Consider the following 27,946-nt stretch of genomic DNA (forward strand, 5'->3'; position numbering starts at 1 on the left):
GGGCATTTAGTATAACTAAAGGGCTAACTCTGGAGCGTGGCTCATCGTGCTGTGAACTACCCCATTTCCCAGTGGTCTTCTCACTCATCCCCGGCCTCCTGGCCTTTCTTCCCTTCCTCGGGGTCTCCTGAGTCTTTCAGATTTTGGCGAGCAAACTCCTCGAAAACCAAATTTTCATCCTGAAAACTAAAACAGAACAAAGAACATTTTGATCATGGCACACTCTTGGAAGCTCGCAGTGAAATCTCAAGCGAAGTAAGACCCTTGGTCTTCCCTTTGCAACAGGGGAACCGATCAAGATTTTCCTACAGGATGGAGCCTGGGACCAAGCCGTTCTCCTCACAGCTTTTCACGTAAAATCTCTTTAACAAACACAAAGAAGAGAAAACGAAGGAACCCACAGAGCAGACACACATGCCCGGGATAACCGAGGGTGTCCTCGTGTGTGCGCATGTGTGAGCAGGTGTGTGTGCACGTGCAGGTGTGTGTGCAAGCCATAGTACTAGGGAGCAGAAGGAAAACCAGAGGCTGAGGAGGTGTTCAGAGCATGTGGTGTGTATAAAAAAACCCCAAAGGGGCTTTGTGCCTGAGGAGGAAGTCACAGAACACAGGGAGGCTCAGGGCAGTGGCTCACCTTTCCTTTGCTGTAAGCATGGAATAAAGGAGAGAGAGAGAGAGAGAATTATCAGCATAAATTCTTTTTTTTTTTTCTTTTGAGAGATAAAGGGAGAGAACACACACGTGAGCAGGGGGAGGGGCAGAGGGAGAGAGAGAATCTCAAGCCAACTCCACGGCCAGCATAGAGCCCAACGTGGGGCCCCATCTCACGACCCCGAGATCATGACCTGAGCTGAAATCAAGAGTCAAAGACTTAACCGACTGAGCCACCCAGGCGCCCCTATCAGCATAAATTCTGTGGATAGCTGCACCTGGAAAATTTCTTCCTTATTTTGGGGACTTTACAGTTGGAAGGAAAAGAAACCTAGATACGTGCTTTTCATAACAACTGCGTGCACTCCCTCCCTCTTTGCCTTTTCCAGCTGCCAGAGCCTTTCTCTCTGCACATCTGAACCCCGGTCTCCTTGACAGAACACCTCGCCCTCACCTCCTCAACCAGAACAAACCATAGCCTCACCTCTGGGAGGCTTTCTCTTTTCAAAGGGTTTCCCCCTTCGGGTCCTTTGGATTCTAGCTAGAGCTGAGTCCCAGGTGCAGCTATGACCCTCCCTCTGGGCCCATCTCACACGTTCAGGCCCGGCTCACAAGGGGCGAGTCCCGGGACTGGACATCTAACCAGCACCTCCCGTGGCTGGGGGGTGCACTCAAGCTGGGGAACCAATCCCAGGCCCCCCCGAGGTTGGTTTCTCTGTTAGCATGGTGATCATTTTGTTGTTGTTGGGTGATATTTTCAGATATGTTTTGCAGCACCTGATTAACTGCTATTCATTTGAGTGGTTCTTTGTTGTTCATTTGTTCCTTCCGTTTTCTGCCCACCTAGTAAAGTCCCGTAACCCTCAGGGGTGAGCCAGCAAGAGCCTAGTGAATAGCTCCAGAGGGTTTTTCGGGAGCACCAGTGATGGAGAGCCACGGCTCTTGTCTCTCGGGCACTAGGAGGGAAGTGTCTGTCTGGGCTGCTAACCACAGACCAACGGAGAGGCCCCCGGGCAGGAACCATCCTGGGCTCCCCCGCGTGCTAGCCTAATTACACTACCTGGGACCATCAGCCTGAAAGAGAATCAAATCAACACCTGCATTCCATGGTGGATGCTCTTGACAGGGGATAATAAAAACTTGGTAGCATTTCTGTAGTGTCTATTAGGTATAAATTACTTGGCCCCAGGCTCTGGCAGAACTTCTTAGCTACAACTTAGCGCTATTTCTGCTTAGTCTACCTGTCTAGACTCAGAGCCGGGAACCAGGCAGGTAAGATGTTGAGCAGTCCTGTGCATGAAAGTCCTGTGACTCAAATCTCGGGAAGTCAGAATTTAGAGGCCACGGGGTGATCTGTCCTTTCTCCCCGAAATCTCACAGGACAAAAGATCACCGTTTAGTCTTGACCTTGCGGTATGTTCAGTGGAAGGGCCAGAATGACTGGGACATGGAAATGTCATACCCAGAAAAGGAAGAGCCCCACTTCCCCCAACTTAAGGCAAAAAGTCTGTTCACAGCTCCAGAAAACAATCTGGCATAAACGATGGCATCGCCTCAGGTCAGAGTTTTAAAATATTCTTTTAAATGTCCTTGAAAGGGACCAGAATGCATCTCAATCTCACATAGTTAAAAAACAGTATCCGAATGATACCAGCAGGTACGAATAAGAAAAATGTGGCCAGACTACTTTTTCCCCAAGGTACATTGACTATTTAAATCCAGAATACCTGGAAAAATACTTGGAGACAAAATATTTTTAGAGACAAACCCAAAATGAATAGGGGGGCTCATCCTAGGGTTTAAAGGTCATTTCATGATCAAGCTACAAAAAGCTATAAAATATAAGAAAAATAAATCTCGTTTGTTTATACCCCTTTTTTTCAGCTCAGGTCCTGGTCTCGGGGTCACGAGATCGAGCCCCGCGTGGGGCTCCACACTCAGGGAGGAGTCTGCTCATCCCTCTCCTTCCGTTTCTCCCCTCTCTCTCTCAAATAAGTAAATAAAAATCTTTAAAGATACGTATTTAAAAGCCATACTGAGCTCTAATTCATATACAATTTTCCTAGTGACAGGCACAGTCCAGTGGTTCCTACTATATTCACAGAGTTGTACCAACCATGACTGCATTTCCTGCAGACATCCATACGAGAGCCAATGGATTTGCAATTCAAAGGAGCCAAGGAGTCAGGAACCCGGCCTGACCCCTTTTTCTAGTATTCTCTGTACTCTCACCACAATTGCCACCGCCCAAAATACTCATCTTGTGAATGCCTGTTAATGTTTCCAAATGAAATGCAAAAGCCTCAGCCTCTCAGAGGTATTTTGCACCTAAATTTTCTTTAAATCTCAATCCAGTTCCCTTCCCACCAGAGCTTCTGCTTGTAAGTCATCCCTGATAAAACCCAACAAGAGAGTCCGTGTCCAAGAGCAGGGATGCTCTGTTGTCCACATGCTAACTGAAGGTAGACAAGCCGTGGCTCATGGCTCGTGGCTCGTGGCTCATGGCTGAGGAGATGAACACTCCTCTGTGGGCTGGCCCCAGGGTACGGTGACGATAACAAGCAATCACCTGGCGATGCCCCCCCCCCCCCCCGGGGGCCGTGGTCTGGACGGACCAGCAATGAATAAATAAGAAATCTGCAAGTAAGCCAAGACAACATGTGACTGACCTGGGTCCTCGGGCTGGGGGTGCATGAGGCGGAAAGGCACCTCAGTGGCCACTTCACTGGAAAAAAAATACAGATGGATGAGAAGACACACAGGATTGTAAAGCACACAGAACAGAGTGGTGACTGAAGAGATTCCAAGCTGGAAGAGGATTCAGTGAGATTCAAAACAGAACAAACCAGAAATCAGGAAGTGGTCAAGGAGGAATTTTAAATGTATTCCCCGGAATGCAGTCCAGAAACTTCACTTAGGCATGGCAGAGACAGCTACATTTTGTAGGTTCATTGCCCTTCCTTCTGGTTATTAGGTCCAGTGATGTGCTGTGGTGGATAGAGAAGTGAAATCCTACAGAAAGGATAGCTTTGAAAAAAAAAAAAAAACCCTTGCAAAATGTACACGACTTTTTATGTGTTCATTCTATGTCAAGATTCACATGGTTGCTTGTTAGAGAGCAGAAGAGAAATGAGCAGCGCCCGCCACGCCAAATTCCAGAAGCTGAAGGGCTTCGGGGTGGCTTGGAATTTATACAAAAAGAAGGAAAGGGGTCAAGATGGAGAACAGAAGGCAAATCTGGGCCAAGGAAGAATGGAGAGGAAGGAGTGAAAGAGCAAGGGTCTCTCCTTGCTTCACCCAGGACCCACCGCCTCCTACCCCGACGTTACGGCTTTGGTCAAAGCACATCTGTGTACAAGGCGACTCCGGTCATACCCCAGTGCAGGTGGGGTCTGGGTTCCATGTCAGGGATGGAGACAGTAAGAGCCAGGATGAACGAGTCTGTAAGGTCAGCGCCTGCCTCGGACGTGGCTTCAGGCCTGCCACTTTGGGCATGATTTGAAAAAGGTAGCTGTTACTATTCACAACGGCCAAACGATGGAAACAACCCAAATGTCCACCAGCTGCTGGATGGAGGACCCAAATGTGGTCTGTCCACATCGTGGAATATTATTCAGCCATAAAAAGGAATGAAGTATTGACATATGCTACAACACGGATGAACCTCAGAAACATGATGCTCAGTGAAAGAAGCCAGTCACCCAAGGACAGATACTGCCTGATTCCTTTTATGAAATAGCCAGAAGAGGCAAATCAATGGAGATAGAAAGACCAGGACCAGTGGTGGCCAGGGGCGAGGAAAAGGGGGGAATGTCAGAGACCACTCAATAGGCATGGCTATGGTTTCCTTTTGTGGTGGTAAAAATACGAAGGAGCCAGAGAGTGCTGACCATTGCACGACATTTTAAACGTCCTTGATGCCACTGCGTTGTACATTTTAAAATGGTTCAGATGGTAAACTTCATGTTACATACACACAGACACAAAGAAGCATGCCAGTTCTCTGAGCGTGTGTGTGCATGCGCGTGCATGCGCGTGCATGCGTGTGTGCGTGCGTGTGTGTGTGTGTGTGTGTCCTTGCCCAGGGGAGGCTCAGCTATGGTCTCGAGGAAACATCGCCAGCCTCACACCAATTAGGCAACATTCGCACAATGCCTCTGGAAGGCAGTGGGCCTCACTTCATAACACCTCTGAGCAGAACTGCCAGCAAACCAGATTTCACCCTTACTATCTTGAACCCCAGATTGGTTCCCCGTGATATCCCGGGAATCAAGCAGGGAAGGAAGGTGACCAGGCTTACCTGGAGGAGAGCTCTCCCAGAAAGCTAGGAAATAAAAGCAAACAGGGCTGGTGAGTGTCCCAGTGATACCACAACCTTATTTCCCATTATTCAGAGGTGGACATGTCCCAGGCACGCTCCGCACTCGCAACTTACAGGATCTTTGCAATCCCGTAACATTCAACTCAGCTCTTCCTCTCTACTTGTGATGTCATCCCTTTCTCAAGTGGATTAGCTAAAAAGAGGAATCACTTAGGTCCAAGCCCTGATGTTCAAGAATAGACCACAAAGGTCTTTGTGGAATACACTGCTATTCACTTATCTTGACTACTAAGAAAACCTCTACTGTTTTAGATCCTCTCGGAGAAAATCAAAGGTAATGCTACGCACTTTGAAAAACACTACAACTACAAACACAGGGCTAACACAATTTGTAAAATCAACCCATGCTCTACTTTGTTGTCCCAGCCAAAATTGGGGGAACTCATTATCGACTTAGAATCACAGAATATATGCTTGGACTTGCCTTTGCTGGCTCGTCAAGGTAAAAGGTCAGAACCTTTGGCAATAGGATTTGAAAGGAAAGTGAGAATTCAAGTTCTTTCCCTCCTAAGATGCAAAAATGGAGATCTACCGAGAATTCGTTTGGCAGCTGCCCTTCTTTCCTGAAGTGTGATGTAGCACTAAACAGATTTTCCTTTTTGGTGTATCAACTTCCACCACGTGAATGTAAGCGCACACGCTTCCACCAAGTAGTACTAATGTATTTCGTAGTTTGCTCCTTCTAATTTTTCCCACGTGACGTCAGTCAAACAGAATCGACGACGACGAGACAAATAGAATCTCTCCAAAACTCTACTTGGTCATCCATAGAATTTGTAGATCTTTCTTCCTTGCTGGCTCCCAATCATTCAGGAAAGGAAGAGCTCAGACAGGGAGAGGCCAAGACAGAGCCCACAGCATTGGCTCTTGGACACTCACCCTGACACCGTGAGCTTCACCTTGATTTGGTAAGACACCAGGATGCCCATGACAGTCCGGTCTATGCCCTCCTTTATTCTGCTCAAACAGAAAGGAAAAGTGGAAAATTACAGAGGAACAGCACAAAGCAAAGACTGGATGAACAAACCCCTCACCTCCAGACAAGCCTATTAAAATGGGAGCATCTTCTTAAGGAACTGGTGAATTCAACCAAGCTGTCAAAGTCCTAGAACTTTCCATCGTCACCGGAGGGGATTCCTTTCCTGCCTTGTAGCTTGGCATTTCCCCCCTGGAAGTTCAAAGGCCAGAGTGTGTTTCCCGGTTCTTCCTACTCTGTCTCCAGTGTTGTTCACCCCTGCTTATCAGCCAGAAACACCCCCCTCCTCATCCTCCTTGGCTCCTCCCTCTCCCCACCTGCCATCCCTGGCCAACCACGGAGTTCTCCGTAGGCTCTTCCTGCCTCTATTATCTCAGTGACTTACCTCCCACGGGCCCAGCCCCATCCCTGAGCTCTCAGCCACTCTGCAGCCAGAGGGCTCTCCCAGGGTCAAGCCTCAGCGTGGCCTGGCAGTCAAACTGTGAGCTGGCCTTTCCCTGCCTTTGCCACCTCACACCCTGCTATGCCCCAGTGTCTCCCGTGCACCAGCCTTACCACACACCAGCCTGGAATGCCCTCCTTCTCTGCTAACACCTCAAGTTGAAGTTGATCCTCCTTTGTGAAGCCTTCCTGGCCATCTGCCATCAGCATGGGTCTCCCTCCTTTGTGCTCTGGCCCCCAGCACCCAGCATCGTGTTGAAGTGAATGAACACAGTGTGTGAGGCCATTGCCCATGCCCCCAAAGGGAGTGCTGTCTAACTTTCCCCCATAGGAACTCCATTCCAGGTTCTACTAACAGGTGCTGAGCTCTTACTGACAGGCACCATGCTGGGCATCATAACACATTGTTATCTCATATGCCGTCCGTTGCAGGGACATTAAGTATTTCAGGATGCCCAGTCACAGGAGTTAAGGTCTGAAAAATATCATGACACGCTAGCTACAACAATGTGAATGACAATAGACAACATGGCCAACCAAGGAAGCTGAAGGCTTGAGGCAGAAAGCAGGGCACGATTGTGTTGAAGGTCTGAGAAGGGTCTGAGAGTACAGGGCAGGTTCTAGGCCCAAAGACCCCAGCCCCGGGATCCCTTTCATGGGAGGCACCTTGGACATTGCTCCCAGGGCCATGATGCCCTTCAAAGACTCCATCAGCTCCTTGGTGCCTGGAGCTCCTTGTGGAGGGCAAATGCCTTCATCTGGAATCATGGAATGTGGTCACTCAGTTGAGACAGGCTGGCACCAAAGGGGACAAAAACGGGTGCAAGCCTGAGACCCCCATCCCCCCCGTTGCTAGGACTGACTGTCCGACTTGTACCGAATGGAGTCAAACAGCTAGGGGAGAGAATGTGCTTCAGCTCATGCCTGAGAATACCCTGCAAGCCTCCCTCCCCACCATCTTTCTAGAATGGGAGAGTCTCTCTGCACCCCCCCACTTGCTCTCTCTCTCAATCTCTCTCTCTCTCTCTCTCTCTCTCTCTCTCCCTCTCTCTCTCTCTCTCTCTCTCTCACACACACACACACACACACACACACACACACACGGAGCTTAGGTAATTCAGGTTCTGCTGTAGTTGTCACTTTCCAGGGCCCTGGAAGGCAGCCCTGGAGCTGGGGGTGAGGGAGCGACTCGGGTTAGGAGTGGCCTTTGCTCGGTCATTAACGGACCTGGTGAACATAGTCAAGCCTCTCCTTCTGGCTGAACTTCAATTTCCTCATTCATAAAATGAGTATAAATTCGCCTTCCTCACAAAAGTGTCGAAGACTTACACGGTTGTGAAATAGTCCGCAAACCATACAGCGTTTCTATAAACGTGGTGTGCTACTGTTGGTTTCGCGATGGCCACACCCTGGAATAAACTGATCTTATGTCAGCGTGCCTGCCCGTCGCTCTCCCAGACCTTCACCAGAAAGCCTTAGAATCAAGCATACCAACTTGGACCCTTCTCCTCAGAAAATCCTTTGACTCCCATGATTCCGCTTCCTGCCAAATGTTTGCTGACCCCACTCTTGTCTCGGAGCCCATGGGCCACTGAGCTAGGGGGTCGTGGAAATCAAGCAGGAGAGGCTCTTCCCGATGGCATCCCCTTGCACGTGGCCTACTGGGGCCACAGAGGGAGCCCCAGTGCATCACACGGGGGATGGCAGGGAGCGGGCCTCGAGATCTCCCCCCCTCAGGGCTCGCCAACCGACACGCTCTGGGAACGGAAGCCTCGAAGGATGGCTAGACATGGCAGTGGACAGTTGACCTGGAAGGCTCCCTCCGGTTTGTGCTAGAGCCACTGGCGAAATTCAGCCAGCCACTGGTTCTTTGAGCTGGGGTCAGCAGAGCAGTGCTTAGCTTCATTGAAATTTAATTAACCTCTGTAGCTATCAGGACCTCCCGTTCTTTACCTTCCCTGGTGGAAATGAATAAACGATCATTCCACCATGCATGCGGCCACCTGCATTAGTCAGTTTATTTATTTTTATTTTTATTTTTTAAGTAGGCTCCACGCCCCATGTGGGGCTCAAACTCATGACCCCGAGATCAAGAGTCACACGACCTACCAACTGGGCCAGCTGGGTGCCCTGGCATTACTCAGTTTCTATGCTTAGGGCACTACACTAGCTAATGATATTTTTAGAAGGTAACGGCTGACATTTCTGGAGCACTCACTGTGTACCCAGCACCACACTTTGCATGGACGGTCTCCCGTAATCCTTATAAACCTCTCCATGAGAAAAGACAGCACCCCCACTGTACAGATGGGAAAACTGAGGTTCTTAGGCAGCCTGAGTCATTTGCCCAGGGTAGCCCAGACCCTAAGCAGTGGAGCTGGGGTTTGGCAGGAGGCTGCCGCCAGAGCCCACTGCTGTAACCACCGTGTCACACCAGGGGAGGGAGTATGGGCCCCGCTCGGGCCACCGAATCAGCACTCTGCGCCTGGAGTGACAGCCATCAGGCTCCACGTGAGCACACGAGCCCGGGGGTGAGACAAGAAGCGGGGCAGACCGGTACCACCTCTGCACTGAGTCTTGGCGGCTCGTGTCCCGAGCTACAGGGACTCACATGGTGCTGGAGGCAAGGTTCGTATCCTCGTGCTTGATCTTCCCATCCAGGGCGATGCCCCGTCTTTCACGGTTGTTGGCCAACAAGGGCACCAGCGTGAGCGTCGTGGTCAAAGTGCTGTTTGGTGGCACTTTTTCTCTGTAGGAAGAAACGCAGAGGGGATAACTATTATTAGGGCCATAAAGCCACCATTGGTCCCATGAGACCCTATCTGCCATCAAGCATTTTCCAAGATCCAAGGTCCCTGTGACTCACGGGGAAGATAGTTCAGGTTATCTGTGCACTCGCCTTACGAGAAATATTGGTGACATCTCAAAACAGGCTGGCAGCAAGTCCCTCATCCTGCAAGTCACTGAATTTCTAGAGTATTCTGTGGGGCTAAATGAGACTAACACAAGGGTCAGGGACCACAGCAGTCTCCTCCTGAGACTTCGCGACCACACCATGGGCTGCAGGCCATCTGGTCAGTGCCAGCAAGAGAAGCCTCAGCTGGAAGTCGCCTGTCGCCGAGAGCTGTTGCTATCAGGAGGATCGGGCTATTGAGGAGGGTGTGGTGGGGCCCTCCGTGAGCCGTGCAGACCTGACTGGTTTGGTTCAAGGCACACGTGCTCTGTCTCTCCCGGTTCTTCCCTGTCACTGGGTCGCCGGTCAGGTGGTGGGAGTCTCAGCCTCTGACAGACACAGGGAACCCGTGCCAAACAGTGGGTCTGCAGGTCGGGGATGGGGCTGGGGGCACAGCAGTGAGGGATTCTCCAGGTCTGGAGCATCCCTGGCTCGTGGAGCCTGCAGAGGTGGCTCTGCTGTTCACCGGCATGCTCCACCACACCTGCATCCAGAGGTGTCCATGCGGCCGCAGGGCCCAGCCAGCCGGCTGCCTGTGTCAACACTCTTGGTGCATGGAGTGGCCCTAAAAACGCTGCCCAGGGGTCAGCCCCAGAGTTCTGGGAGCCCCGGGGTTCAGGGATGATGACTGAGGCTCTGCAGCCTTCTGAGTGGCTTCTGGCCTGAGACCTGTGAGCACGATCTAGCTCAGCTTTCAGGCTCCCCACCTCCCACCCTTGGGGGGATCCTACAACGGTCGCCAGTGTCCTGGGAATCATTTGGTCCAAAATGCGCTGAATTGCCGAAAAGAAGTCCAGATAATGGGCTATGTGAGGGGAAAACTCAGCCAGGGGCCATTTTCTCCTTTCATCATTGAGCATATGCCAAAAGGTGAGCCAGGGAGGCCCCGGAACCGGAGGACATGTGAGGATGCACCTGCAGGGGAGAAGAGACCCCCCCCACCAGCAGCACGAAGGGAGCAGCCCATGAGCTACGGCTCTTTCCTGCCTCCCTCCCCTCTGGACCTATATTTAAACATGGGGCCAGATCTGCTTTGAGTAATAGTTTATTCCAAAATTGTCTTTTAAAATTTACGTCATGTTCTCCTGCTGAATCAGTTTGTGTTTCCTCACCGGCCCCCTTCCTGTAGCTCTGGTAATATTTTTTGCACACAGTGGTGTTGAGACACATCAGAGAGGCAAAGAGGAAAAGACCTGCCTGAGCGAACCTCTCTGGGGGAGGCATCACCCCAGTAACCCATGTGTGAATGAAGAGCATGGGGCAGGACCGCACAGGTCTCTGGCTCCCCCATCACAGGGTACGCCTCTGCTTTCTGTTCTAATGAAGGGAGAGAAACGCTCCACGGCGCGGGGCTCAGAACTGACAGACCACCGGAATCCGGCCGTCATTGGTAGCACATTTTCAAATTGAGCTGAAGATCAAAAGACAGAGAACCCTCATCTGGGCAGACTGATCATTGGCTTTTGTCTGCACCGGGGGCAGAAATCGTATCAGATTCCTCTGGACTTATTCCAAGGAGCAACAGGAAGTTTCAGCTGTTCCCACCGTGACATTTCAATCTTTATTTCTCTCCTTTCCATCATTCCTTGTGAGTGAGATCTCCAGGAACTCTTGTGAAGGAGAACAGAACTGAGATGCTAACTTTCCTTGCAGCCCTTGAAGTGAGAAAAGGGGAAGGAAGGGAAGCATCCCATTTCCCTCTTCAGGATGAACAAAAGGGGACCTTGACAAGGAAGCCTGAGCCACCCAGGAAATAGAAACCCAAGCAGCTACTCACTGTGTTTCTTCCTGGGCCACCGGCTTGGTGTAATAGTCACTCGAGTAGAGAACCACGTTGGCCACTTGTTCTACTGCAAAGGGAGGAGAGGGGTGGGTCATTCGACGTGGAGTGCCCCAGTCATGTGCACGGCGCCCGCCGGGGATGCAGTGGGTCTTCCCTCTCTAATGCTGATGGAGGGTCCTTCTCAGGCTTGGCTTTAAGGCTGGGGTTTCTGAGTTCTGTCCTCAGGCCACTCCTGTGCACCAATAACCTGCTCTGTGGAAGCTCGCCCCCATGAGCCAGCCTCCCTAAAACTGCACCTCCCAGGAGCCCCCTACCTGCTGAACCCATGCCATACCTACCCCTGGGTATCCTTCCAAGTGTGCCAGAACTCACCATTTGTGCTTTCTCCAAACCCGCCACCCCTTCCAACACTCTCTTATTTAATGAGCACCTCCTTCCAGTTGTCCAAGCTAGAAACCTTCTCCCGGCATCATACTCCTGACTCGTGCATGTGGGTAGGAAGGTGGGCTCCAGAGCCAGACTCCTTGGGCTCAAATCCCGGCTTAGCTGTCAGCCGTGGGGCGAGTCACTTAACTCCTCTACGCCTCAATTTCCCCATCAGCAAAATGGGGGTGACAATTGCATCTAACTTCCACGGTTGTTGTGATGATCAAAAAAAATAATTTTTAATCTCTGTTCAAATCAAATTTGAGAAGTAAAAGAAACGATTTGTGTGAAGCACTCAGCACAGTGCCCAGCCTATAGAAGGCTACTAACATCTTGCTTCAGGAAGCTCAACAGCTTCTTTCAAAATTTAATGGCCTTGATGTGAGAACTCATAAAACTTTGAGAAATAATTTAAAATCAAAGTATCAGGGCGCCTGGGTGGCTCAGTTGGTTAAGCGGCTGCCTTCGGCTCAGGTCATCATCCTGGAGTTGCAGGATCGAGTCCCGCATTGGGCTCCCTGCTCAGCAGGGAGTCTGCTTCTCCCTCTGACCCTCCCCCCTCTCATGTACTCTCTCTCTCTCTCTCATTATCTCTCTCAAAATAAATAAATAAAATCTAAAAAAAAATACAATGAAAGTATCAAATGACACTTTCTCAATCCTGCTACTTTGTGGAATACTGTATTGCACACTACACACAACATGCTAAATAATACCAGGTCCTCCGAAGAGCAAACACAGATGAACTACACCAACATAAGACAAAGCCATAAGCATGCACATCAGCATCAGGAAAACGCTATAATAATTCTTTAGTGTGCATGCATCAAAACTCCTGAATCTTATCTATGATGCACACACACAAGGAAAGAGGAAAGTGGTGTGTAACACAAGTGACCAGCCATCCTGATCCGCCTGGAAGTAGCCCATTTTAGCACTGAAAATCCCGGTCAAGAGGCACCCAGCTGGCTCAGGCATGCAACTCTTGATCTTGGGGTCATGAGTTCAAGCCCCATGTCAGGTGCAGAGATTACTTAAAGAAATAAAAAAGAGAGAGAAAGAAAAAGAAAATCCTGGTCAAGCCAGGACTGTTGCTCACCATAACACGCCATGAGTCTGACTTTGTCTTAGTCATTGAGTGTTGTTTGAGTTAGTGGTGAACTTAGAGGTCACCCTCCCTGGTCATTCTGTCATGTCTTTTTTATGTGGCTCCTAGAAGACCATGCTGTCTGACCATCCCCTGTACTTCGATGCCCTCTGAGCTGAAGAAGGGGGTAGAATAGCAGGCAGCCTGGCTTGGTCATCACATTGTGGTAACTCAACAGCAGACGCAATAGGGCTTTACCGTTTACAAAAGCACGTCCAGGCTCCAATCCCTGGAGCCTCACAAAACCCAGGGAGGTAGACCAGGAACCAGGGCCATGGACGTCAGTTGGGATTCAGAGAGGACGCACAAGGCGCGAGCCCACAGATTGGGCCCGCTGTCCTCAATCCAGTGCTTTTCCCACTATGCTGTGCTACCTCTGTCCAGAAAACTTAATTCTGATCCAAGAAAGAAAACTCCTCCCGTGGCTTCTCCCCGGGGTCTGGCAAGGGGCTCCTCCAGGAAGGCACGGCATGGAGTGATGGAGGATCGCCTGTCAGGGATGTTGTTTCAGGACAAAAGACAGCCCTAAGCTGGACACAAGGTGGCACGAGGCAATTCTTGAGGGTCTTTCCTCCTGTGAGTTCCTGCCGTCCATGACAACAGAGATAAACAGGCAGTTCCAAAGACCCCGGAGGGCCTTATCTGCCCAGAGAAGAGACCCTGGGGAAATATGACCAGATGGAGAAATTCTAGAAGACTCTGCCTTCCCGTTTTGAGAAGAAGTTCCTACCTAATGCTTTAATCTTCTTCACCGTTTTCTCTGTGTTATTGGTCACGGTAATGGTCACCAAAATGGGCTCCCCATGGAAATAGATCTGCAAAAGTTAGCAGGCAAGTCAGAAAAGAGGAACAGAGCGTGGTGGTATCTTTAATCTCATGGCTTTCTAGGTTTATCTCCGTCCTTTAACCAGAATCAAAGCGGCTGAATTCCCACACTTTCAAGGAAGATAAAGGGATAGCAACAGGGTTCCGTTAGCCAGGGTCCCGAACACGGTCTGCCTCGTCTGTGGTGCCCTGAGGAGGACAGTGTGACCGAGGTGGCGTGGAGCAAGGCTGCTCACACCTGGAACGCGCAGTCCTGAGGGTCATGGCAGCACTGGCCAAGGGGGTCCCCAGTGGAATCAGAAGGCCATTTGGGGCAGAATGAGGGCAGTGAAGGGGAATCAGTGGGGAGCCCAGGGGCAGGGTTCTCCTCAGCAGTGAGCCCCACGTGATCCAGGCCCGGGGGGGCACACCCTTGCACACGTGCACACGCATGGGCACGCATATACACACGGTATGCTGAGCCTTTGCCAACATGTCTGCATGACTCCTGGTGACCAGAGGGACCCGAGACAGCCCCAGCTGGTGGTTCTTCACCCTCCTTCACCACAACATCCCTAAGAGATGCCATTCACACGTGACTCGGCCACCCCTTCACCATTACGTGGAAACTTACATTTTCCAGGGAAGTAAACAATTTGCAAAATCACACCCATCGGAGCTAGTAAATGAGACCATGGGGCCGGGGGCGGGGGGGGGGGGGCGGCAAAAACGGCCTGGTCAGGGGCACTCGGAAACCACCACCCTTCTCCCTGGTTGGTCTAGGACTGGCAATGCAGTGGATGTGGCCAGTGTGACCCTATCGTGAGGGTCACCTTTACTAGCTCCAAATTATGAGAAAAAGCCAATTGTTCACAAAACAGTGGTGCTTTAACTACACCTAGACACAAGATGACTTGCAACACCCCCGCAGCAGAATGGGCCCCAGGGCCTGCTCCCATGCGGGACACAGCGCCTGTCCGAGGCTCACCTCTTTGTTGAGGGAGACAGCCAGGTGCAAGGGCTTGTCGGACATGAAGAACTGCCAGGAGGTGTCAGCTCGGGGCTGGGGACCCATCTTCGCTGGCGCGTGTTGTACTTTCCGGATCAGTAAACGCACGGAGCTCCTGCGGGTGACAAGCGCAGAGAGTTCTGGGCTTATGGCCGGGTCTCCTCGGAAGGTGTCCAGGCCTCTCTCCCCGTCCTCATGCTGTGATGCTTCAGGAATACTCCCAAGGGGTGACGGGTGAAACAGAGAAGGGAGGAACTCCATGTTGGGGTGCGGGAGGGCCCCAAGGACCTGTGTTCTGGTCCCTTCTCTGAGGTTTCCCCAGCTGGGTGGTGGGGGCTCGAGGTCACTGTCACCCTCGGTTCTCAGGGCACAGCCCGGGGTGGGCAGGGGCTGAGTGTGCCTCGTGTGACATGCTTCCACACTCTCAGCAAACCTGACTTACTGCAATTGCTATTCATTACAGCCAGCCTCCACGGGTGCGTGTGTTAAGTGTGAGGAAAGAGCCTTGAGGGCACGATAGAAGACCACGTCCAGGTACAAGAGGGAAAAGTGAACACCAGGGCCCAGGGGGTGCGGGAGGGCGGGGGGTCACTGCCTGATGGGCAGAGAGCCTCTGTTCGGGGTGATGAAACATTCTGGGTGTAGACAGTCTGGGGTGCGGATAGTGGACAGTGCTGTAACTACGGTCCCAACAACACAGTGGATGTACTGAATGCCTCCGAAGCGCACACTCAGAAATGGTTAAAACAGTAAAACTTCATGCTGTGTATATTTTATCACAATAGAGGAATTACTGAGAAGAAAACTAAAGAGAGGGAATCCAGGGGCTGCTAGAGACTTATGTGAACCTTGAGGTCGTTAGCTCCTCCGCCATTTTCCTTTTATCCCCCCAAAGGACGAGCCACGAACCCTGCCCTGTGTGTGGACGTCCTGACGGCCTGGGCCGGGTGGGCCGCAGCTCCCTGGTCATGCAGCCCTGGGGGGGGGGGGGGGAGTTCAAGGGAGGGGCGGCTTCCCACCCCAGCTCCTTGCCCCCCACCCCGGGCACTGCCCCTCGTCCCACAGCTACACTCTTACTTCCTGGGCACTTTGTCCGATTTGTCCTCTGCGCTGTCTCTGGCAAATGCTTTGACCTCAAAGTCGACCCCGCAGCACTGCAGGCGGCAAGAGAAGAGACAAGGGTTCAGCCAGCACCTCCCTTCCCGGCAGCTGGGATGGGTCACACGTCCCACCGGGATGTTAGGTGGCACCTGGTCTTTTTGTCTTTGCCATGTCCTTTTGAGGGTTACCCCGTGAAGGCTGGATTTGCCTCATGCAGAAAGAACGTAAGGAAGGGGTGAGGTCAGGCCGAGGAGCGGGCTGTGGGCCCAGGCTCCCAGGGAGATCACATATGGTGTCCGGCCCTCCCCACCCCCCCCAGTCTAGCTGTCCCTCTAGCTGTGACCCCGCATGCATGGCACTGAGGTCACAGCGCCCACAGCAGGGGCTAGACGCAGGTGCTCACGGGGCTGGCAGGGGGTCCACAACTGCCCACACTGGCCACCAACCCTGGAGGGCTGGTCGGCCGAACCCAGACGCGGCCCGGCTGGAACGGGGGCGGGTCCCGGCACCGGTGGCTCTTCCAACTTTGGCAAAGAAGCCGGAAATGGAACTGGGGGCAAAGTCTTCTGATTTGGAAAGTGACTCAATAGCAGTACGTTGTGTGGGCAGAACAAACGCATCTGCCCCGCGGGGCCCCTCCCCACCCTGCTCATCTCTGCACATCACCGCGCTCACCAACCGCCCCGACGGAAAAAGTGCAACTGGCTAAAGGACATGGATCGGTTGTGTTGACGGTGGCATATGAGCCACAGCCTCGTTGGTTCTATAGCCAGGGAATCGTGACAATCCTGAAATCTAGTTTAAAAATAAAGCAGTACGAGGGGCACCTGGGCGGCTCCTCCTGGTGCACACTCAGCCCCTGTGCCTCTCTCCCCGCCTTGGGAGCTCATGCCTGGCCCACCCGCCCCTCTCAGCGCAGCGGCCAGGGTGCCCTTGGGAACCTACTGCTCAGAGCCCAGTGGCTCCCCGCTCATTGAAAAATGTCTTCGGGGCCCCCACCTCCCCACACGCCTGACCTGCTCTCGCCATTTCGCCCTGCTCCTCCCGCCCCCACACGCCAGGCAGCGTGTCCCCTCTCTCTGGAAGGCTCTCCCCTGGGATAGCGGGAGGCTTCTCCTTTATCCTCCTAGGGAGGTCTTCTTTTAAAACATCCTGAACAACCACCCCACCAGACTCTTGCTAGCCTCTTGTTCTCCAGAGTGCCTACTGTCCTTGGATGGGCCCTGTAGACACTGGTTATTTCGTTTTGGACTGATTCTCCCCCGTCGCCTGTGGGAGCCACGAGGGGCAGGACGGACTACTGTTCCATCCGCAGGCTCTGGCCTGGCTAACAGCTGCTGAAGACAAGTGACAGATTCGTTGTAACATCTCTCTGCTTTTGTGCATGTCTGCAATTGTCCACAGCAAAAGGCTATTTTAAAAAGTCATTTGGGGGCGCCTGGGGGGCTCAGTCGTTAAGCGTCCGCCTTCGGCTCAGGTCGTGGTCCCGGGGTCCTGGGATCGAGCCCCGCATGGGGCTCCCTGCTCCGCGGGAAGCCCGCCTCTCCCTCTCCCGCTCCCCCTGCTGGTGTTCCCTCTCTCGCTGTGTCTCTCTCTGTCAAATAAATAAATAAAATCTTAAAAAAAAAAAAAAAAAGTCATTTGAAGGAATGAATGGATCCATGGCCTTTCTTTCAGAACTAACCTTCCCTGTGTCTTGCGGAGCTGGCTGCAGCATCACCGAACAGGGTAAGTAATCAGGAAACTGTGAGAAGAAACAAATCATTTCATTCAGAGGCAGTTAGCTCACATGTAATACGCGCTCCATGTACAAAACTGGGAAAAGGAAGGATGCGGAGCACAAAACGGCAACAAAAAAACCCCCCAAAACACCACGTTCACCCCTATTGCCAGTACCCGGAATAACATCAGGAACACGAGCTTCCGAGTGTCCGGTGGGCTCCCTCACACACTAATATGGACGTCCACGTGTGTGTGCTACAGAAATGAGGCCCAATGACACACGTGTCCTGTCGTCTGCTCTGCTCCCACCCCCGCCCAAACCCTCCTCCGAATGCGTTATGCCCGGTTTTCGACACCGAGTTCCGCCATTCTTGGGGCTTCGTCAATCCCACATTTAATCTAGCCAGCCCCCTTGGTTGACTGGCCCTTCATTCAATGGTGCTTTGCTCTTTTTTGCCATGAGAAACCATGCTGCCATAAACCTTCTTCATCCACCTCGGCACAGTTCTATCCAACTAAGTCCACAGGCGATGCCGCTAGAAGGGGAACGTAGGTCAAAATCACATTTTTAAGGTTTTTGGCAGGTTAGCTCTCCAAGGTGATGTCACTTCAAATTCCCAGGACCAGATCATGAGAACACTCAGGACCACAAAACTGTCTTTTTAAGTGATTAAAAAAAAAAAAAAGTTGTGAAACACACACAACGTAAGACTTAGGTTTTCAGCATACCGATCAGCGGCGTGAAGTACATCCACATTGTCCTGCAATAATCCCCAGCATCCATCCCCAGACGGTTTTCACCCACCCGCACTGAAGCTCCGTCCCCAGTCAACGCTAACTCCCCGAACACCATTCTAGGCTCCGAGCCTCTGAATCTGGCAGCTCGGGGTCTCCCAGGTAACTGGCATCAGACACTTGTGTGCCCTTGTGTGTCCGGCTCCTGTCACTCAGTCTAATGTTGTTCGGGGTTCATTCGTGTTGCAGCGTATGTCAGAATTCCCTTCCCTTTTAAGGCTGACCCGTTACAACTTTGGAGAAATTTATAATCTTGAGACACATGAACACGCTGGGAAAGAGGGAGGGTAGGGCAGCTTCCCCCAGGCCGAGTTCACAGCCGAGTCTTTCGGAGGCACTGCGGGTAGCCAGGACTCCCCCGGCGAGACGTGGGGCCCTTCAGTGACCCATGACCCAGCAGTCAAGGCGACGGACGACTTCTGACTTCAGTACGATCCCCTGTCCGGCAGGGAGCTCTTTCGTGTTTAGAGCTCATCCGGGCCAACCGGGGCGGTGGGGGGGGGGGGGGCACTTCTTTCTTTTTATAGCTGAGCAAGTGAAGGAATAACATGCCCGTATAATTAGGTGGTCGGATGAAGGGAAATATTTAAACCGTAGGTTGAAGTGGTGCCTTCAAAGGCTGAGAGGCTATTTTCAAGGGCTTAAAAAAAAAGACAATCACAGCCTGTGCAATCTAGAATTTCCTCCAAGGTTGCAATTTGAAGGCCCACAAATGTGAAGTCATTGCTCCGTCCCCTCTCCTTCACTCCTGGTCACACCGCAAGGTGCTGTGAGCAGGGACCTGGAGGGGGAGAGGAGTCACCCACCGTGAGCAGGAAGGGGTATGTGTTGTCCCCCAGCTTCTTCATCAGGCTCTCCTGCAGTTTCGTGGGGGCCCTGGTGGCCTCCACGGGCGGGAACACCTGGGCCTGAGAGAAGTACAGGTCCCTGCGGAAGCTCAGGCCGATCACATCGATGTCCTCCTGGCCGTAGCGGAAGGCGCAAGTCAGAGACACATACACTGGAAGGGAGACAGAGAGGAGGGCGGGCTTGTCCCATCGGCATGGCGCCCCCGCCCGGCCGGGTGCGCACGGGCAACCGTGGACCCCACCCGCCCCTCCCCAGCAGCGCCCACCCACCAGCCTCTGGAAGATGGGGTTTGAGAACCACGCCACCCAGCCGGCCTACACCCTCCTGGAGATGCAGCACCTTCCCTGGGGCTTATGTGGATTACGCTAAAGACCTCTGTGAGTCAGAAGGCGGGGAGGGAGGCACCTTCCATGAACCACTATTTTGCCTACAGACTCCCTTGTGTCCTCCATCCCACCACCCCCTTCTCTCGACCCACCCGCTTGGGGACCTCGGGAGGCTTTTAACAGAGGGTGAAGGTGATTAGCAGAGGGAAACAGCGTTAGGGAGCAAGACAGATTGGGGCTCGGCCAGAGCAGGACAGGCGCTCATGGACCAAGAGGAGAGAAGCAATCCAAATCCCAGAAACGCTTTTTTCACCTTGCTCAGAAACTTATCAAGCATTCTCTAAGTCAATACCTCTGAAAATTCAATTTGATTAAACAGACATAATCCGTGCCTCCAGTGGACCGAAAGGATTATATGAAACTATAGGTTTTGAGGGTGGACTGTGTACAAGTCTTTAATGGGGTAAATAAAAGCACACAACATGCATTCTTCTTGAACAGAAAGCATGTCAGAAGTGGTCCCCCCAAGTCCCCAGAAGTCATTAGTTTGTGGATTTTGTCTATGTCTTCAACACGAAGCTCAGAAGAGCCACTGATCCCTTGCCTGCCCCTCATCCAGTGTTTGTGAGAGCAAGGTGCCCAGAGATGACCTGGCGTTATGCCTCCCTCACTGGACACTGCTTTCCCTCAGAGAAGGTGCCCGTCTCCGGCCAAGGGCGTGGGCTTTCCAGGCTCAAACCAGGCTCCTCCAGGTGCCGCAGAGAAGCATGGCACCCAGGAGGAAGTCAGAGACAACAGAAGAGCCATGCCCCCTCAGTGCTGACAGCCCCACATCTGATGTGCTCCCATGGGCACACCCAGGGGTGGGAATAATGCCTTGTGGTTGCCAGTAGCAACCACTCAAAAAAGCATAGTTAGAATGGAATTGAGTCAGTAACATTATCATAAGGATAACTCAGGTCTGCCTAATTTAGTTTATACAACTGTTATTAGCACCAAACTATTTGCCCCACACATCACAGCTGCCAGAGATCGCAAGGATGCTGTGCTTTAGAACCACCACAGTCAGCATTAAAAAAGAAAGAAAGAAAGAAAGAAAGAAAGAAAGAAAGAAAGAAAGAAAGAAAGAAAGAAAGAAAGAAAGAAAGAGAAAGAAAGAAAGAAAGAAAGAAAGAAAGAAAGAAAGAAAGAAAGAAAGAAAGAAAGAAAGAAAGAAAGAAAGAAAGAAAGAAAGAAAGAAAGAAAGAATCTTCCAGCAGGCTCGATTTCCCCCTTTTGGGATAAACCCACCAACGAGCCCTCCTGAGTTTTGCCCCTGGCACAGCTGATGGAGCCTACGGACCTACCCTCCATGCTCCCTCCACCGTTTACTTATCCTGCCACCCTGGCCAAGCGGCTTTCTTGGGTCTTTACCTTCATCTGAGAAATGGGGACAGCGAGCTCCGATGGGAACAGGACAGTGTCCTGAAGATTATATGAGGGAGCGTGGATGACAGGGCCTGGAGGTGATGGGTGTACGAGAGAGCACCTGCTGTTTCCCAGCTCCTCCTGCCCAGAGATCAGACCAGACCTGTTCCTGGGAGGACGAGAAGCCCGGCTCACCTTTCTTTTCCTTCACAAGCTCCGGATCTACCAACACGACACCATCTAAACCAAAAGGGAGAGAACAATGAGGGCAGAGAAGATGAAAGAGACCAGATGGGGCGCCTGGGTGGCTCAATCGTTAAGCGTCTGCCTTCGGCTCAGGTCGTGATCCCAGGGTCCTGGGATCGAGCCCCACATCGGGCTCCCTGCTTGGCAGGAAGCCTGCTTCTCCCTCTCCCACTCCCCCTGCTTGTGTTCCTGCTCTCGCTCTCTCTGTCAAATAAATAAATAAAATCTTAAAAAAAAAAAAAGATAAAAGAGACCAGAGGTCTTCTTTATATATTTATCTATAGTTTTTTTTTAAGATTTTATTTATTTATTTGACAGACAGAGACACAGCCAGAGAGGGAACACAAGCAGGGGGAGTGGGAGAGGGAGAAGCAGGCTTCCCCGCGGAGCAGGGAGTCCGATGCGGGGCTCGATCCCAGGACCCTGGGATCACGACCTGAGCCAAAGGCAGTCGCTTAACGACTGAGCCACCCAGGCACCCCTATTTATCTGTAGTTTTGATTTTGTTTTTCAAGGAGTTTCCATACCCAGCGTGGAGCCTGAGGCAGGGCTTGAACTCACAACCCCAAGATCAAGACCTGAGCTGAGATCAAGAGTCAAGACACTTAACCGACTGAGCCACCCAGGTACCCCTCTCTGCAGTTTTTGATTGCACAAGGAATCCATGTTCATTATAGGAAAATTAGAAAGGGAAGTTAAGCAAAGAATAAACAAAGTTGCCCAAATATCCACCACTCAGAGATACCCTTTGTCAACATACTGGCGCAGAATTTTTTTACTATATGTATATACACTTATATGGATGTTTTTACTAAAAAAATGAGATCCCACTCTACAGACTGTTCAGTTAACTGCTTTTCTCATACAACTATAAATTGCAAACATCTGTTCTTATACAAACGCACATATAATACACACTCACCATTTTAATGGCCACACATGGCTCCATTGAATGGACATACCACAACTTATTTAATTAACCTCCCCGTTAGGGCATTTATTTCCAATTTCCCCCATTATCATGAATATTGTGATGAACATCCTTACAGATACATTTTTGTATCCATCAACGGTAGAACTGGATTTGGCTTTCAATGACATAGTGCCAAATGACCTTCCAGAAAGCATTCTGCTCAGGGACATTCTCATCCTCAAGTGCCTAGAAATGCCAGGCTTTTTATACTCTCTCTTTTTAAAAATAGCTATTTTAGTTGAACTAATTATCGATTCGCAGGAAGTTGCAAAGATAGTACAGAGAAGTCCCTCTGTATCTTTCATTCAGTTTCTCCCGGTGGTTACATCTTAGATAATTGTAGTACAATATCGAAACTAGGAAGCTGATATGGGGTACAGGGTATGTACAGTTCTAAGTCATTTTTTCTCATGTGGATGTTGACAGTTCCCTCACCAAAGAGCTATCTCTCAGGTCATCCCCTCCCCCCACCATCCGTCCTTAGCATGCCCCCCCAACTACTGATAAGTTTACCATTTCTGTAATTTACCATTTCTATAATTTCATCATCCCTAGATTGTTATCTAAATGAAATCATACAGGCTTTTGAGATTGGCTCTTCCCACTCAGCATAAGACTCTTGAGATCCACACACTGTTGTATCAGTGGCTCGTTCTTTTTTACTGCTGAGTAGAATTTCATAGTACGGATGTGCCACAGCTTGTTTCAACTGGTTCACCTATGGAGAGACATTTTGGTTCCTTCCAGTTTGGAGCGATCACAAATAAAGCTGTCATAAACAATCGCGTAATGGGTTTTTGTGTAGATGTGAGTTTTCATTTCTCTGGGATGAGTGCCCAGAAATGCAATTGCTGGGTCAGATGGTAAGTATATGTTTAATTTTTTTTTTTTAATTTATTTGAGACAGAGAGAATGAGAGAGAGAGCACATGAGAGGGGGGAGGGTCAGAGGGAGAAGCAGACTCTCCGCCGAGCAGGGAGCCTGATGCGGGACTCGATCCAGGGACTCCTGGATCATGACCTGAGCCGAAGGCAGTTGCTTAACCAACTGAGCCACCCAGGCGCCCAGTATATGTTTAATTTTTAAAGAAACTGCCAAACGATTTTCCAGAGTAGGTGTTCCATTTTACATTCCCTCCAGCAATGTATGAGAGATTTGGTTTCTCAACATCCTCACCATCTTTTGGTATTGTCACTATTTTTAATTTTAGCCATTCTGACAGGTATATAATGATACTTCAGTCCAATGTGGTTTAATTTGCATTTCCCTAATGGATAATGATGTTGACCATTTTGCCACGGGCTTCTTTGCCATCCATGTATCGTCTTCGATGAACGGCTTTTCATGTTTTTTGCACATTTTCTAATTGGATTTTGTCTTTCTTATTGCTGAGTTTCTTTATATAGTCTAGAAATGAGTCCTTTGTCTCCCCCATGCTCTGAAGTGGTTTCCAATCAGCCAGTGGCTACCTTGCTGATGTTTTAATTTGCATTTCTTTGATTAGATTATCAGCAGAGCCGATTTGAAACCACCAGCATTAAAATTAAAATCTCACTCCAAACTCAACTTACCCACAGGCTCTACTTGTTCAACATGGTCTATATAGTCTCTCTTCCCCAGATAGATGGTCACCTGTAGGAAGAACAGATGCGGATTCTAAGTGGCCAAAGAACCCTAGCGCATGCAGGTTAAAAATCAGCAACAACCAAAAAAGCCCCCCAAAACCCCCCAAACCTGGCAACAAATGACACATTTTGATCAGTCTTGAGAAGACTTGCCGCCTGGCTCTGCAGTCTGCCCAGCACCTCCTGTCTCCCCTGTTGGCTGTGGGCAGAGACTATGGATTACAGGCAAGTTGTGCTCTCTGCTCAGCCCCATAAATCTGCCCCAAGGAAGACTTCCCACCCCTCTGGGTGGTCCCTGTTCTCCCACCTTTTCCCACCAAGCCCAGGTCCGACAATAACCGGTGGCCTTGTTGAATTCACTGATGATACTTTAGTGGAAAGTTATACTTATGCCAATGAGGCTCCTCCTGACATTTAAGCCTCTTATTTCTGTCTGTGAATGAAAGGTTTCCCCTCCTCATTAGAAGAATTTCTGAACTCAGCAAAGAAGCAGGAGTCCCAGAATCCCTGAAATCCTACCAGGTGAGCTGCTGGACAGGTACACCAGAACCCGTGCTCTGAGCAAGAGGGGCGGGGGAGTTGGGGGGCGATGATCACTGTTTCGGTCTTCTTCCTGTCTGTTCCGTGCCCTTGGCAGTGAGGGTCTCTGCCAACCCCCTTTGTGGAAGGGCATGGATGGTGTTCACCGTCACTCACCGCTCTAAGCCAGAGGACGGTGAGTGCCTTGATGGTAGGAATTCTTTCATCTTTCGGCCATCGAGTTTCTACCACAGTAACTGGTGCACGACAGGATTCTAATTTACATTTGCTAAGGGCACCAATGAGTGAGTGCGTGCATCTACCTAGCCCCCTTCTTCCTTAAGCCTCTTAAATTTGTATTCTTATGTCCGTCAACTCCCAGAATCATTTCTGTTGGCGTTCAATCATCTATTTCCACCCCCTCATATCAGATATCCTGGAGTGAATCCCTATACCTTCACAGTTATTTGATGTTGAAGCACCCAAAGGACTACATAGTCAGGTGGCTGGGAAGGAGGTAGGTGTTGGATGGTGTGAGGATGTTTTCTGGACAAAACAAAACAAAACCAAACACAGTGTATACAAAGCCCAGAATCAAGAGAATGCTTCTGGACCAATGGCTTCATCTGGAGGTGAATGCCCACCAGATGGGGATTCAGGCTGATGCCAGAAAGGGTCTTACAGGACCCAATCTTAAAGACTCTTAAGAAGATGTTAAAGCATTCTTTTAAGATTTTATTTATTTATGAGAGAGAGAGAGAGAGAGAGAGAGAGTGCGCACGCGCAGGGGAGGGGCAGAGGGAGCGGGAGAAGCAGGCTCCCCGCTGAGCAGGCAACCCGACGAGGGGCTCCATCCCAGGACCCTGAGATCATGACTTGAGCCGAAGGCAGATGCTTAACGGACTGAGTTACCCAGGTGTCCCCAGTGTTGAAGTATTTTAAGCAGGATGGAAGACCTACAGCTGAACAGCATTTGGAATGTTTATCATGTCTCAGGCGCCAAGCTCAGCACTGTCTACATTATTTCACTGGATCCCCACAACTACTCTGTGAGATAGGAATTAGCCCCATTTTATGGAGGATACAATGTTGGCAGCAAAGTGGAGAATGACTGGATGAGGGGAAAGCCAGTTAGGCATCTGATTGAGGTTGGCGGTAGGGAAGACTGAAGGTAGGGTGGAGAGAGTGTGTTTTCTTCTTTTTCAAGCTTTAGTTAGCTGTGGAGGAAGAGGAAATGGAAAGGCAAGAGGGTCAAGGGGAGTTTGTGGGTTGTTGTCTTTAAGATGCATGAGGTCCGGACTTGTTTTTACGCTCAAAGTCCTGGAAGGGAGGGAGAGGCTGACGGTGGAGGACGCTAGTGGGGAGGCGGACCCTGAGACCCAGGTGTAAATAGCACGAGCCTCAGATGGGAGCACAGGCATGTCCTCTGCTGCAATGGGAAGGGGAGGGGAGGAAAGGGGCAGGAGCAGGAATAGTAGTGGCGCTGAACAATGTGGGACTGTGCTCCACCTGTTGCTTGCTCTACCAACAAACCAAGCGCTCTTCTTCCTGGATACAAGTTGCCAATTATGTTCGGGGTTCACCATCCCCCATGGGGTCCCATGCTAAGAGGAGGCCAGCCCCAGAGGATGGTTCTTGATTGGCCTGATCCAATTATGATCATCCAATTCCTTTTGGCTCAGGACTGGTTTAGGGTGGGCATGTGACCCAGTTTTGACCAATGAGATATGAGAGAAGTCTGCTGGAGGGCTGCTGGGAAAATATTTTCCCACTCTTTAGAAGAGATACCAGGAAGTAAGAGCCTCTTCCTTCTTCAGGAAGGAAGTGAGGGTGAGACACCTGGAGCTAGAGTAGCCATCTTGCCACGAGCTGGAGGATGAAGATCACAGCAGAGGGCAGGGTGGAGAGAATCACAGAGAAATGGGCCCAGGGCTCCTGGGGCACCATGCCTGGAGCCAGACAGAGCTCTCAATTGGAATAGTCTTAATACGTGAGACATTAATGGATGGATTCCCCCCCCCCCGCCCCGCCCCATATACAGCAATTCTAAATTTCTTGGTTCAGAGGTTTTCTATAGGTCTGAGGGGATAAAAAAGTGGGAAAATGACACAGCCCGGCAGGAGTGGTTTCTCTCTTCTTCTGCCAGAAGTCAAGACAAAGTGTGCTGGTAAGACACAAAGTTGGGAGAGAGTTTGGGGAATGAATTGTTGAGGGGGTCCCCAAATTATAACCCCAAAGTGGAATTCCTCAGCTGGGAGTAGAAAGGACAGAGAGTGCCTGGTGCAGATCTGTTTTTCTTGTGTTGCACTATGAGGATCAGAGGGTTTCCTTTGGGCCCAATATAGGCTTAACATTTGAGAAACCCTAAAGAAAAAAATCCAAAGTTCAGGTTTACAAAGCACAGAAAATCGAGCTCTAAGAAGTCCCTTGATTACCTGCTTTCAGAACTGCGTGTGCTGGGTAAGTGTCTAATGGCACTGATGATGATTCTCTGGGTCCTGCCCCTTGACTCAGTGTCAGAAACAGTCCCCAGGGCTAAGCTGCTGGAGTGAAGAGCGACCGAAACCAACTGTATGAAGAGAGGTTTGAAAGCAAAATTCTCAACCACTTCTATGGGAAGTTCTCAGAAGTGAACCAGAAGAATGATCTAGGTCCACCCTGTCCGGTACAGTAGCGACAAGGCACAGGTGGCTTCAGGACACTTGAAATAGGGCCATTCCAAACTGACACGTGCTATTAAATGGAGAATACGCACCAGACTTCAAAGACTTAGCAAATGAACGTAAGATGTCATCAATAACTTTTATATCATTTGCATGTTGAAATGATAGTTTTTTTGCATATACTGGGTTAAAAAAAATACATGATAAAATGAATTCCACCTGTTACTTCTTTTTTAATGTGGCGGCTACAGGCTTTAAAATAACATTTGCCGCTTGAGTTGGATGGCGCCGAGCTCGATTGTCGGCCCCTAAGAAGCCACTGAATGGAGCAAGAAGACCCCGTCCATGGAGGCTGTGGGGTGACCTTCCATCAGGCCTCCCATGCCAGAAGTTCATGGGCCCATCTAGACCGTCTACTGAGCCCCCGATGGAGCCAACAGGGGCATCATCTCTACCGATACACAAGCGGCCCGGATATTGGTAGCCAAGTTCCCTTGCCCAGTGGCCCTGAGCCAAGTGCGCATTGAAGGCATGGTGGCTGGGGTAGGCGCACAGAAGATAGAGCTGCCCTAGTCCAGCACTGGGGCTTTCCCCAGGCAGGCAGCAAGAAGACAAAGGGCCCCGCGAGTTAGTATCGACAAAGCAGTGTTTGAAATGGTTGAGTCATTGGTTCAAGGCCAGCTAGGAAGACAAGTAAAATTGGAAGTAAGAGGGTGGGGACTGAGAGATGAGGAGAAAATTAAGGGTCTCGGGGCTAAGTTCTTTAGGAGACTGAAAAGAAGTTGTATGTGTGCAATTCCTTCATTCGATCACGTCTCACTCAACATTCATCGCAAATAGAGACGGAACACAGACACAGAGCTTCCCTCAGCCTCTCAGGATTTTGGTGTTGATCGTGTCTTTTTTTTTTTTTTAAGTAATCTCTACACCCAACGCGGGGCTTGAACTCATGAGATCAGGAGTTGCATGCTCTGCCAGGTGCCCCGTGTCTATTCTCAAAAAAGCTCCTTAAAAAAAATTTTTTTTTCCCTCAAGCCACTCACTTCTGTACCACTTACCGACTTGTCCCGGGAGACCTTCTTGAAGATCACATGGTTGGGTGCAGACTTGCTGCTCTTGGCGCTGGCGGCCATGGTACGTGTCCCCGGC

The 27,946-nt window shown here is 50.6% G+C and overlaps 1 protein-coding gene across 3 annotated transcripts; it reads right to left on the minus strand.

Annotated features, from left to right (window-relative positions):
• Positions 1–80: 80 nt before the first annotated feature.
• SAG (S-antigen visual arrestin) lies at positions 81–27,930 on the minus strand. Of its 3 annotated transcripts, none has more exons than XM_028105249.2 (15): positions 27,856–27,930; positions 23,562–23,622; positions 20,967–21,011; positions 18,996–19,189; positions 17,357–17,416; positions 15,649–15,725; positions 14,551–14,686; positions 13,489–13,573; positions 11,180–11,252; positions 9,061–9,198; positions 5,912–5,989; positions 4,952–4,975; positions 3,321–3,376; positions 635–644; positions 81–186 (listed from the first exon to the last, which is right to left on the minus strand). In XM_028105249.2, the coding sequence occupies exons 1-15, from the start codon at positions 27,928–27,930 to the stop codon at positions 81–83; spliced, it is 1,218 nt and encodes a 405-aa protein (XP_027961050.1). The 3 variants fall into 3 exon arrangements, with proteins under 3 accessions (XP_027961050.1, XP_087878139.1, XP_087878140.1); XM_088022013.1 differs by lacking the exon at positions 635–644 and adding an exon at positions 1,136–1,151; XM_088022014.1 differs by lacking the exon at positions 635–644 and adding an exon at positions 1,893–1,901 and having other exon boundaries at positions 3,317–3,376.
• Positions 27,931–27,946: the final 16 nt, after the last annotated feature.

The sequence above is a fragment of the Eumetopias jubatus genome, unplaced genomic scaffold (genome assembly GCF_037043125.1).
Source record: "Eumetopias jubatus isolate StellerSeaLion01/CBP00866 unplaced genomic scaffold, mEumJub1_p1.0 scaffold_3, whole genome shotgun sequence".
NCBI lineage: Eukaryota > Metazoa > Chordata > Mammalia > Carnivora > Otariidae > Eumetopias > Eumetopias jubatus.

Coding starts and splice junctions, on each gene's coding strand:
- SAG (XM_088022013.1), bottom strand. CDS start 27,930: ATGGCCGCCAGCGCCAAGAGCAGCAAGTCTGCACCCAACCATGTGATC. Junction 19,190..20,966: donor GCTTGTGAAGGAAAAGAAAG/GTGAGCCGGGCT, acceptor TCTCCCTTCCAG/TGTATGTGTCTCTGACTTGC. Junction 9,199..11,179: donor GTGGCCCAGGAAGAAACACA/GTGAGTAGCTGC, acceptor TTCTTCCTACAG/AGAAAAAGTGCCACCAAACA.